The sequence below is a fragment of the Cetorhinus maximus genome, chromosome 9 (genome assembly GCF_964194155.1).
Source record: "Cetorhinus maximus chromosome 9, sCetMax3.hap1.1, whole genome shotgun sequence".
Taxonomy (NCBI): domain Eukaryota; kingdom Metazoa; phylum Chordata; class Chondrichthyes; order Lamniformes; family Cetorhinidae; genus Cetorhinus; species Cetorhinus maximus.
In genome coordinates this window covers 68,051,745-68,064,185 of record NC_135887.1, presented here as the reverse complement: position 1 = coordinate 68,064,185, position 12,441 = coordinate 68,051,745, and the positions used below count along the sequence as shown (strand labels likewise).

General features: G+C 51.1%; 1 protein-coding gene and 1 long non-coding RNA gene across 3 annotated transcripts in view; one reads left to right on the top strand and one right to left on the bottom strand.

Moving 5' to 3' along the window:
• Window positions 1–12,441, top strand: part of LOC144684701 (uncharacterized) — a 466,848-nt gene that overhangs the window by 307,656 nt on the left and 146,751 nt on the right. The window lies entirely within an intron of this gene.
• Window positions 1–12,441, bottom strand: part of cd82b (CD82 molecule b) — a 113,923-nt gene that overhangs the window by 57,516 nt on the left and 43,966 nt on the right. For both annotated transcript variants that reach the window (XM_078548821.1, XM_078548822.1), the window contains one exon: window positions 6,291–6,363. In XM_078548821.1, the coding sequence (XP_078404947.1) occupies window positions 6,291–6,363 (73 nt within the window). The remainder of the gene's footprint in view (window positions 1–6,290; window positions 6,364–12,441) is intronic.

Sequence of the window (12,441 nt, the reverse complement as noted above, 5' to 3'; positions counted from 1 at the left end):
TCCATACCCAAACACTCTATACGGCTCTGACGCGCCAGTTGATGACTGAAGCAGTTCAGTTCAGTGGCGAGATACGATCAGGCTTGGGAGGGAACTGCGTTTAGCGCAGCCTGGTAAATGATGCCACTATAATATTCAAATTAGGGACATCATTGGTTAATCCAAAGTCTGGCTACCGTGCTCGAAAGTCATGCGGGGACTATCAATAAATTAATTGAAATAGGGAAAGATATTTTAAACGAAGTGAGCAGAAATGCTGTATGCAACACCTATGGATCTTGGGCACTGGAACAAGCCCGAGAAAATTTAAGACAGACTAAAGAAGGGGTAGTCCCTTTATGGGTAACTAATGAGCATCTATTGAATCTCTCACGACACAGGAATCATGACTTGACTGGTTGCCAGCTCAGGGGTTTAACACGTGCATGTAGAATGAATGTTGAATGTATAGTGAATAGTAATATGCTAATAGGCATTGTATTAGTAATACCTGTCATACATATGTCAATGACATAACCCAGGTAAGACGCCCACAGTGATTGCTGGTACGGGACCCCAGCCATGGGGCCCATTTGTACACCTACAAATGGACTTTATACAAATGCCTAAATGTATGGAATATAATTATGTTTTAGTTCTAGTATGTTTGTTCTCGCGATGGGTGGAGGCGTATCCCACCCGACGAAATGATGCTGTTGTTGTTGTAAAATTGTTGTTCATTTTACTGCTAAAGTGATAAAGGAACTGTGGAAGGCCTTACAATGCAACCATCACCTTTCCTGCCCATACCACCCCCAGGCTACTGGGGTGGTGGAAAGACAAAATGGTATTCTGAAAAACAAACTAAATTATGTGAAGAAACTGGTTTGAAATGGCCTGAAGCTCTACCCTTGGCGCTCATGGCTATGCACTCTCACCCTAACCGTACCACCTCCCTCTCTCCTTATGAAGTTGCAATGGGATGTCCTATGCACCTCCCAGTGACCCCACCCTTGTCTGCTAGGGAAATGGACATCCACGCTATGGATGAGGGAATGATTACATACTGTATAGCGCTCACTAATTCTCTCAAGAGCTTGCATATACAGGTAGTAGAAGCTCAGAAAAAGCCCACCATTGAAGACTGCCATCAATACCAGCCCGGGGACCTAGTCCTAGTAAAGACCTTCAGGAGAAAAAAAAAACTGTTTGGAACCTCGATGGGAAGGGCCTTTCGAAGTCCTGCTCACCACCCATATGGCCGTGAAGGTTGAAGGACGCCTTTGTGGATCCACGCATCGCACGTCAAGCGGACGCTGACCTCGGACAGAAGCGCTTGTGCAAGAACTTTAACTGAGCCGTCAGAATGCTGACTCTGATTTGGATCCTGTCCTGTGTGGTCCTTGTGGGTGCATGGAATACCGATTCTGCGGTTCAATGAATGCAGGCCGTAGCCTCGCAAGTTAATCGGACTAAATGTTGGATTTGTACTCATTTTCCTCTATGCAAAACAGCAGCTGAATTGCATGAGAGGGTGGAAAGGACCCTACCTTGTGCTGCTAACAACTCGAACGGCTCTGAAGATTAAAGGGAAGGAAGACTGGGTCCACGCCACTCGCTGTAAAAGACATTGTCCGGCAACAATATAGCAGCTGTTACCAAGTGATCTAACTTGCATTATGTATTGAAACGGAAGTTTTGAGTAACTTTTATAAAAAAGATTCTTGGTGGTCTGTAATACTAGGTTGGTTCTCCGGTTGGGGAAGTTGGTTGCTATACGCTTTAATTGGGTTGGTTGTAGCATGTGTTATAGGATGTTGTGCATGTATTGCTTTGCGGATTTGCTGTTCCCAGGTTATTAACAGTGTCTCTACTGGATTAGGAGGAGCTCCAGTTGTCCCTCAATTGATGCGCACTGGCCCCAGTGAAACCCACTGGTGGAGAGAAAAGGTTTACCCTGCCAGGGATCGGCCTTTCCCTTATGGTTATGAGCCCCCTTATGATGATGAAGATACTATTCCTCATTGGTATTAATCTGAAAGATTAACAAGGAGGGATTGTGGAAGAATAAAATACATCTGCAGGACAACTAAGGGTTAAACGGTTAAAACCATAGTGGAATACTACAGCACAGTTCCCTCTCTCGTCAGCACCATAGTGGAATACTACAGCACAGTTCCCTCTTTTGTTCTAGCAGGCACACCTGCAACTGCCAGCTAATCAAGCAGGAGGGGAGAAAGGGGAGTGTCATGGGCAGGCTTCCTGGAGTCCTTGGGACGGGGCTGGGATGTCTGCCCCCAGGATCTAGCAATGGTTATCTATTCTCTAGTGTGTATACCCCCTAGCACTAAAGATAAGGTCAAGCATGGTTATCTATTCTCTGTCTCACTTTTTTATTACTACGTGAGCTTCCCCCAATATCCTGTATAGTCATAAATTAGAATAGACTAATTGTGTGACAATGATTCTCAATGTAATTGATCATTGAAAGTTAGACAGTCTTATCACCTTCAAGCTCTTTTGATATGTACAACTTCTACTATAAGTATTTGTGTAGTCTGATGCTTCCTCAGAGTGTCAGCTAGCTACCTTGTATGCTACTGGGCTCTCCGTGATATCATGATTAATAAAGGCTTCCGAGACAAACCTCCTGGGTCTGAGTGTTCACTCCGATTTCCGCGACACCCCTCTTATACACACCAGTCGATCTTGGAACACAAGGAGGGACAAAGTAAGCCTCAGCCCTTAGACCACCTCGGAGGAGGAAGCCACTGAGGAAGAACCATCATTGCACTCACCCGCACCCTCCAACAGTGCAGAGACACACACCTTGGTGTGGCATAGCTCTAGATTAGGCTCAGGGTCACCTACTGGAAAACACCTCACTGACACATCTCCATAGCAGTTGGAAACAGGAACAGCACAGGTCTCTGGCACTTGGAGGGCTGCTGGAGACCAGCCACCCGCTGTGTCTGAGTCAGATGATGAGCCTCTGCGAGCTGCCCATAACACAATGATGGAGATGCAACGACAGGCGGCAGAACATCAGTATAAATCTGGAATTAAGTCTAAAGATGATCACGAAATCATTGTGATTGTTGTAAAAACCCATCAGGTAAAGTCCTTTAGGGAAGGAAATCTGCCATCCTTCCATATTCTGGCCTACATGTGACACCAGACCCACAGCAATGTGGGTGACTCTTAAATGCCCTCTGAAGTGGCCGAGCAAGCCACTCAGTGTATCAAACCACTACAAAGTTACGAAAAAGGAATGCAATTGGACGGACCACCTGGCATCAACCTAGGCACCGGAAACGAACACAGCAATCTCAGCCCTGTCAACCCTGCAAAGTCCTCCTTACTAACATCTGGGGGCTAGTGCCAAAATTGGGAGAGCTGTCTCACAGACTAGTCAAGAAATAGCCTGACATAGTCATACTCATGGAATCACACCTTACAGATCATGTCCTGGACACCACTTTCACCATCCCTGGGTATGTCCTGTCCCCACGGCAGACCCAGCAGAGGTGGCGGCACGGCGGTATATAGTTGGGAGGGAGTTGTCCTGGGAGTCCTCAACATCGACTCCAGACCCCGTGAAGTCTCATGGCATCAGGTCAAACATGGGCAAAGAAGCCTCCTGCTGATCACCACATACCACCCTCCCTCAGCTGATGAATCAGTGCTCCTCCATTTTGAACATCACTTGGAGGAAGCACTCAGGGTGGCAAGGGCACAGAATGTACTCTGGATGGGAGACTTCAATGTCCATCACCAAGAATGGATCAGTAGCACCACTACTGATCAAGCTGGCTGGGTCCTAAAGGACATAGCTGCTAGACTGGGTCTGCAGCAAGTGGTGAGGGAACCAGCAAGAGGGAAAAAACATTCTTGACCTCATCCTCACCAACCAACCTGCCACAGATGCATCTGTCCATGACAGTATCGGTAGGAGTCACCACCACTCAGTCCTTCTTGAGGTGAAGTTCCATCTTCACATTGAGGATACCCTCCATCATGTTGTGTGGCACTACCACCGTGCTAAATGGGATAGATTTTGAACAGATCTAGCAACCCAAGACTGGGCAACCATGAGGCGCTGTGGGCCATCGGCAGTAGCAGCATTGAATTCAACCACAATCTGCAGCCTCATGACCCAGCATATCCCCCACTCTACCATTACCATCAAGGCAGGGGATCAACCCTGATTCAATGAAGAGTGCAGAAGAGCATGCCAGAAGCAGCACCCTGCATTCCTAAAAATGAGGTGTCAATATGGTGAAGCTACAACACAAACAGATTAAGCAGCAAATGATGGACAGAGTTAAGTGATTCCACAACCAACGGATCTGATCTAAGCTCTGCAGTTCTGCCACTTCCAGTCGTGAATGGTGGTGGACAATTAAACAACTCACTGGAGGAGGAGGCTCCACAAATATCCCCATCCTCAATGATGGAGGAGCCCAGCACATCAGTGCAAAAGATAAGGCTGAAGCATTTGCTACAATCTTCAGCCAGAAGTTCCAAGTGGATGATCCATCTCGGCTTCCTCCGGAGGTCCCCAGCATCACAGATGCCAGTCTTCAGCCAATTTGATTCACTCCACGTGATATCAAGAAATGGCTGAAGGCACTGGATACTGCAAAGGATATGAGCCCAGAGAATATTCCAGCAATAGTACTGAAGACTTGTGCTCCAGAACTTGCCACACCCCAAGCCGAACTGTTCCAGTACAGCTACAACACTGGCATCTACCCGGCTATGTGGAAAATTGCCCAGGTATGTCCTGTACACAAAAAGCAGGACAAATCCAACCCAGCCAATTACCGTCCCATCAGTCTACTCTCCATCATCAGTAAAGTAATGGAAGGGATCATCAACAGTGCTATCAAGCGGCACTTACTTAGCAATAACCTGCTCACTGATGCTCAGTTTGGGTTTCACCAGGGTCACTCAGCTCCTGACCTCAACATGGACAAAAGAGCTGAACTCGCAAGGTAAGGTGAGAGTGACTGCCCTTGACATCAAGGCGGCATTTGATCAAGTGTGACATAAAGGAGCCCGAGCAAAACTGGAGTCAATGGGAATCGGGGGGGAAAACACACCTATGGTTGGAGTCATATATAGCACAAAGGAAAATGGTTGTGGTTATGGGAGGTCAATGATTTCAGTTCCAGGACATCATTGTAGGACTTCCTCAGGGTAGTGTCCTAGGTCCAACCATCTTCAGCTACTTCATCAATGACCTTTTCCTCCATCATAAGGTCAGAAGTGGGGATGTTCGCTGATGATTGCACAATGTTCAACAACATTCTTTCCTCCTCAGATACTGAAGCAGTCCATGTACAAATGCAGCAAGACCTGGACAATATTCAGGCTTGGGCTGACAAGTGGCAAGTAACATTTGTACCACACAAGTGCCAGGCAATGACCATCTCCAACAACAGAGAATCTAACCATTGCCCCTTGACATTCAATGGCATTACCATTGCTGAATCCACCATTATCAACATCTTGGGGGTTACCATTGACCAGAAACTGAACTGGACTAGCCATATAAATACTGTGGCTACAAAAGCAGATCAGAGGCTAGAAATCATGTGGCATGTAACTCACCTCCTGACTCCTCAAAGCCTGTCCACCATCTACAAGGCACAAGTCAGGAGTGTGATGGAATACTCTCCACTTGCCTGGATGAGTGCAGCTTCAACAACACTCAAAAAGCTTGACACCGTCCAGGACAAAGCAGCCCGCTTGACTGGCACCACATCCACAAACATTCTCTCCCTCCACCACCGACGCACAGTAGCAGCAGTGTGTACCATCGACAAGATGCACTGCAGGAATTCACCAATGCTCCTTAGACAGCGCCTTCCAAACCCACGACCACTACCATCTAGAAGAATAAGGGCAGCAGATAGATGGGAACACTGCCAGCTGGAAGTTCCACTCCAAGTCACTCACCATCCTGACTTGGAAATGTATCACCGTTCCTTCACTGTCACTGGATCGAAATCCTGGAACTCCCTCCCTAACAGCACTGTGGATGTACCTACACCACATAGACTGCAGTGGTTCAAGAAGGCAGCTCACCACCATCTTCTCAAGAGCAACTAAGGATGGGCAATAAATGCTGGTCTCACAAGAGATGAGCACATCCCATAAATGAATTTTTAAAAAGCATCAAAAGTATCCATCAATCCCACCCTTCAGATTGGAAAAGGGTTTGGAATTGCAAAGTTCTTTTTGTTTCCCTTATCGCACCTATCTCCCCACTGTAGGATAGAAAAGCTATTTCTGCAGATACTCACGTACAACAGCAATAAAACTGGTTTTATCAAGAAGAATCCATAATCCAAAGCCTAGGATAACAGCACCCAGAATCTGTAAAAATAATACATAAATCAGCTAAACCAGAAGAGAAACAAGCAAATCACTGTTTACAGTTGGGGACAATGAGGAAAAAAATACTCTTCAATGAACTGACTCTCTACAGAAAAGGTTCCAGTGAGAGGTCAGTAATTACTCAGTCTGAAAATTCCCACATTCATGAAGGATGGAAAGTTGTCTCAGGGGTGGCTGTGTAAGATCTAAAAGATACACCGTGTGAAACAGACTTGGGGAAACAGCCTCCAGCCAATTTGTAGAAATCTACTGTACCAGTGACAAAAGTTGTGTTAAAAAGCCATTGGAATTCCACCGTCGAGTGGGTGCTGTGGTAACCTTGCTGGATTGCCTATCTAAATTTCCAATCTCTTTTTCGACTATTGCCTTAAAGGGGGTGTAGTTGGGAGTCAGGGCCATTAGGAATTGTGGGATTTGTTATAATAATAATTAAAGGTGTAACTTGTAACCTTGTGTATGTGTTTTACTTCTTTGCTTTTGATAACAAATGTTTTTATTTAATTTTCAAAATCTCTAAAGGGGTTAGTGGACTCATTACTTCTGAATTCAGTGCACAAACTTTCTCGTAATAAATACAAATTTGCAAAACTGCAGTGATAGCGCGGCCAAGTTACCCTTCTGGATAACCCTGGCAAATACAACCTTCCATCTCATAACACAGCCGAGTCAGTGAGAGGTCCCCTATATCTCCACAGAGTCAGTGAGGGGCCTGCTGTATCTTCACAGAGAGTCAGTGAGGGTCCTCTTGTATCTCCACAGAAAGTCAGTGAGGGGCCTCCTGTATCTCTGCAGAGAGTCAATGAGGTGCCTCCTGTATCTCCACAGAGAGTCAGTGAGGGGCCTCCTGTATCTCCGCACAGAGTCAGTGAGGGGCCTCCTGTATCTCCGCACAGAGTCAGTGAGGGGCCTCCTGTATCTCCGCAGAGTCAGTGAGGGGTCTCCTGTATCTTTGCACAGAGTCAGCGAGGGGCCTCCTGTATCTCCACAGAGAGTCAGTGAGGTGCCTCCTGTATCTCCACAGAGAGTCAGTGAGGGGCCTCCTGTATCTCCACACAGAGTCAGTGAGGGGCCTCCTGTATCTCCACAGCGAGTCATTGAGGGGCCTCCTGTATCTCCGCACAGAGTCACTGAGGGGCCTCCTGTATCTCCGCAGTGTCAGTGAGGGGCCTCCTGTATCTTTGCACAGAGTCAGTGAGGGACCTCCTGTATCTCTGCAGAGAGTCAGTGAGGGGCCTCCTATATCTCCGCAGAGAGTCAGTGAGGGGCCTCCTGTATCTCTGCAGAGAGTCAGTGAGGGGCATCCTGTATCTCCGCAGAGAGTCAGTGAGGGGCCTCCTGTATCTCCGCAGAGTCAGAGAGGGGCCTCCTGTATCTCCACAGAGAGTCAGTGAGGGGCCTCCTGTATCTCCACAAAGAGTCAGTGAGGGGCCTCCTGTATCTCCACAGAGAGTCAGCGAGGGGACTCCTGTATCTCTGCAGAGAGTCAGTGAGGGGCCTCCTGTATCTCCGCAGAGAGTCAGTGAGGGGCCTACTGTATCTCCACACAGAGTCAGTGAGGGGCCTCCTATATCTCCGCAGAGAGTCAGTGAGGGGCCTCCAGTATCTCCACACAGAGTCAGTGAGGGGCCTCCTGTATCTCCGCAGAGAGTCAGTGAGGGGACTTCTGTATCTCCACAGAGAGTCAGTGAAGGGCCTCCTATATCTCCACAGAGAGTCAGTGAGGGGCCTCCTGTATCTCCACAGAGAGTCAGTGATGGGCCTCCTGTATCTCCGCAGAGAGTCAGTGAGGGGCCTCCTGTATCTCCGCACAGAGGCAGTGAGGGGCCTCCTGTATCTCCACAGAGAGTCAGTGAGGTGCCTCGTGTATCTCCACAGAGAGTCAATGAGGGGCCTCCTGTATCTCCGCAGAGAGTCAGTGAGGGGCCTCATGTATCTCCGCAGAGAGTCAGTGAGGTGCCTCCTGTATCTCCACAGAGAGTCAGTGAGGTGCCTCCTGTATCTCCGCACAGTCAGTGAGGGGCCTCCTGTATCTCCACAGAGAGTCAGTGAGGGGCCTCCTGTATCTCCGCTGAGAGTCAGTGAGGGGCCTCCTGTATCTCCACAGAGAGTCAGTGAGGTGCCTCCTGTATCTCCACAGAGAGTCAGTGAGGGGCCTCCTGTATCTCCACAGAGAGTCAGTGAGGTGCCTCCGGTATCTCCGCAGAGAGTCAGTGAGGGGCCTCCTGTATCTCCACAGAGAGTCAGTGAGGGGCCTCCTGTATCTCCACAGAGAGTCAGTGAGGGGCCTCCTGTATCTCCACAGAGAGTCAGTGAGGGGCCTCCTGTATCTCCGCAGAGAGTCATGAGGGGCCTCCTGTATCTCCACAGAGAGTCAGTGAGGGGCCTCCAGTATCTCCGCAGAGAGTCAGTGAGGGGCCTCCTGTATCTCCGCAGAGAGTCAGTGAGGTGCCTCCTGTATCTCTGCAGAGAGTCAGTGAGGTGCCTCCTGTAACTCCGCACAGTCAGTGAGGTGCCTCCTGTATCTCCGCACAGTCAGTGAGGGGCCTCCTGTATCTCCACAGAGAGTCAGTGAGGGGCCTCCTGTATCTCCACAGAGAGTCATGAGGGGCCTCCTGTATCTCCACAGAGAGTCAGTGAGGGGCCTCCTGTATCTCCGCAGAGAGTCAGTGAGGGGCCTCCTGTATCTTTGCACAGAGTCAGTGAGGTGCCTCGTGTATCTCCGCAGAGAGTCAGTGAGGTGCCTCCTGTATCTCCGCAGAGAGTCAGTGAGGTGCCTCCTGTATCTCCGCAGAGTCAGTGAGGGGCCTCCTGTATCTCCGCACAGAGTCAGTGAGGGGCCTCCTGTATCTCCGCAGAGAGTCAGTGAGGGGCCTCCTGTATCTCCGCACAGAGTCAGTGAGGGGCCTCCTGTATCTCCGCAGAGAGTCAGTGAGGGGCCTCCTGTATCTCCGCAGAGAGTCAGTGAGGGGCCTCCTGTATCTCCGCAGAGAGTCAGTGAGGGGCCTCCTGTATCTCCACACAGAGTCAGTGAGGGGCCTCCTGTATCTCCGCAGAGAGTCAGTGAGGGGCCTCCTGTATCTCCACAGAGAGTCAGTGATGGGCCTCCTGTATCTCCGCAGAGAGTCAGTGAGGGGCCTCCTGTATCTCCGCAGAGAGTCAGTGAGGTGCCTCCTGTATCTCCGCACAGTCAGTGAGGGGCCTCCTGTATCCCCACAGAGAGTCAGTGAGGGGCCTCCTGTATCTCCGCAGAGAGTCATGAGGGGTCTCCTGTATCTCCACAGAGAGTCAGTGAGGGGCCTCCTGTATCTCCGCAGAGAGTCAGTGAGGGGCCTCCTGTATCTCCGCAGAGAGTCAGTGAGGGGCCTCCTGTATCTCCACAGAGAGTCAGTGAGGTGCCTCGTGTATCTCCACAGAGAGTCAATGAGGGGCCTCCTGTATCTCCGCAGAGAGTCAGTGAGGGGCCTCATGTATCTCCGCAGAGAGTCAGTGAGGTGCCTCCTGTATCTCCACAGAGAGTCAGTGAGGTGCCTCCTGTATCTCCGCACAGTCAGTGAGGGGCCTCCTGTATCTCCACAGAGAGTCAGTGAGGGGCCTCCTGTATCTCCGCTGAGAGTCAGTGAGGGGCCTCCTGTATCTCCACAGAGAGTCAGTGAGGTGCCTCCTGTATCTCCACAGAGAGTCAGTGAGGGGCCTCCTGTATCTCCACAGAGAGTCAGTGAGGTGCCTCCGGTATCTCCGCAGAGAGTCAGTGAGGGGCCTCCTGTATCTCCGCAGAGTAAGAGAGGGGCCTCCTATATCCCCACAGAGAGTCAGTGAGGGGCCTCCTGTATCTACGCAGAGAGTCATGAGGGGCCTCCTGTATCTCCACAGAGAGTCAGTGAGGGGCCTCCTGTATCTCCGCAGAGAGTCAGTGAGGGGCCTCCTGTATCTCCGCAGAGAGTCAGTGAGGGGCCTCCTGTATCTCCACAGAGAGTCAGTGAGGGGCCTCCTGTATCTCCACAGAGAGTCATGAGGGGCCTCCTGTATCTCCACAGAGAGTCAGTGAGGGGCCTCCTGTATCTCCGCAGAGAGTCAGTGAGGGGCCTCCTGTATCTTTGCACAGAGTCAGTGAGGTGCCTCGTGTATCTCCGCAGAGAGTCAGTGAGGTGCCTCCTGTATCTCCGCAGAGAGTCAGTGAGGTGCCTCCTGTATCTCCGCAGAGTCAGTGAGGGGCCTCCTGTATCTCCGCACAGAGTCAGTGAGGGGCCTCCTGTATCTCCGCAGAGAGTCAGTGAGGGGCCTCCTGTATCTCCGCACAGAGTCAGTGAGGGGCCTCCTGTATCTCCGCAGAGAGTCAGTGAGGGGCCTCCTGTATCTCCGCAGAGAGTCAGTGAGGGGCCTCCTGTATCTCCGCAGAGAGTCAGTGAGGGGCCTCCTGTATCTCCACACAGAGTCAGTGAGGGGCCTCCTGTATCTCCGCAGAGAGTCAGTGAGGGGCCTCCTGTATCTCCACAGAGAGTCAGTGATGGGCCTCCTGTATCTCCGCAGAGAGTCAGTGAGGGGCCTCCTGTATCTCCGCAGAGAGTCAGTGAGGTGCCTCCTGTATCTCCGCACAGTCAGTGAGGGGCCTCCTGTATCCCCACAGAGAGTCAGTGAGGGGCCTCCTGTATCTCCGCAGAGAGTCATGAGGGGTCTCCTGTATCTCCACAGAGAGTCAGTGAGGGGCCTCCTGTATCTCCGCAGAGAGTCAGTGAGGGGCCTCCTGTATCTCCGCAGAGAGTCAGTGAGGGGCCTCCTGTATCTCCACAGAGAGTCAGTGAGGTGCCTCGTGTATCTCCACAGAGAGTCAATGAGGGGCCTCCTGTATCTCCGCAGAGAGTCAGTGAGGGGCCTCATGTATCTCCGCAGAGAGTCAGTGAGGTGCCTCCTGTATCTCCACAGAGAGTCAGTGAGGTGCCTCCTGTATCTCCGCACAGTCAGTGAGGGGCCTCCTGTATCTCCACAGAGAGTCAGTGAGGGGCCTCCTGTATCTCCGCTGAGAGTCAGTGAGGGGCCTCCTGTATCTCCACAGAGAGTCAGTGAGGTGCCTCCTGTATCTCCACAGAGAGTCAGTGAGGGGCCTCCTGTATCTCCACAGAGAGTCAGTGAGGTGCCTCCGGTATCTCCGCAGAGAGTCAGTGAGGGGCCTCCTGTATCTCCGCAGAGTAAGAGAGGGGCCTCCTATATCCCCACAGAGAGTCAGTGAGGGGCCTCCTGTATCTACGCAGAGAGTCATGAGGGGCCTCCTGTATCTCCACAGAGAGTCAGTGAGGGGCCTCCTGTATCTCCGCAGAGAGTCAGTGAGGGGCCTCCTGTATCTCCGCAGAGAGTCAGTGAGGGGCCTCCTGTATCTCCACAGAGAGTCAGTGAGGTGCCTCGTGTATCTCCACAGAGAGTCAATGAGGGGCCTCCTGTATCTCCGCAGAGAGTCAGTGAGGGGCCTCCTGTATCTCCGCAGAGAGTCAGTGAGGTGCCTCCTGTATCTCTGCAGAGAGTCAGTGAGGTGCCTCCTGTATCTCTGCAGAGAGTCAGTGAGGGGCCTCCTGTATCTCCGCACAGTCAGTGAGGGGCCTCCTGTATCTCCACAGAGAGTCAGTGAGGGGCCTCCTGTATCTCCGCAGAGAGTCAGTGAGGGGCCTCCTGTATCTCCACAGAGAGTCAGTGAGGTGCCTCCTGTATCTCCACAGAGAGTCAATGAGGGGCCTCCTGTATCTCCACAGAGAGTCAGTGAGGTGCCTCCTGTATCTCCACAGAGAGTCAGTGAGGGGCCTCCTGTATCTCCACAGAGAGTCAGTCAGGTGCCTCCGGTATCTCCGCAGAGAGTCAGTGAGGGGCCTCCTGTATCTCCGCAGAGTCAGAGAGGGGCCTCCTGTATCTCCACAGAGAGTCAGTGAGGGGCCTCCTGTATCTCCACAGAGATACAGTGAGGGGCCTCCTGTATCTCTGCAGAGAGACAGTGAGGAGCCTCCTGTATCTCCGCAGAGAGTCAGTGAGGGGCCTCCTGTATCTCCACACAGAGTCAGTGAGGGGCCTCCTGTA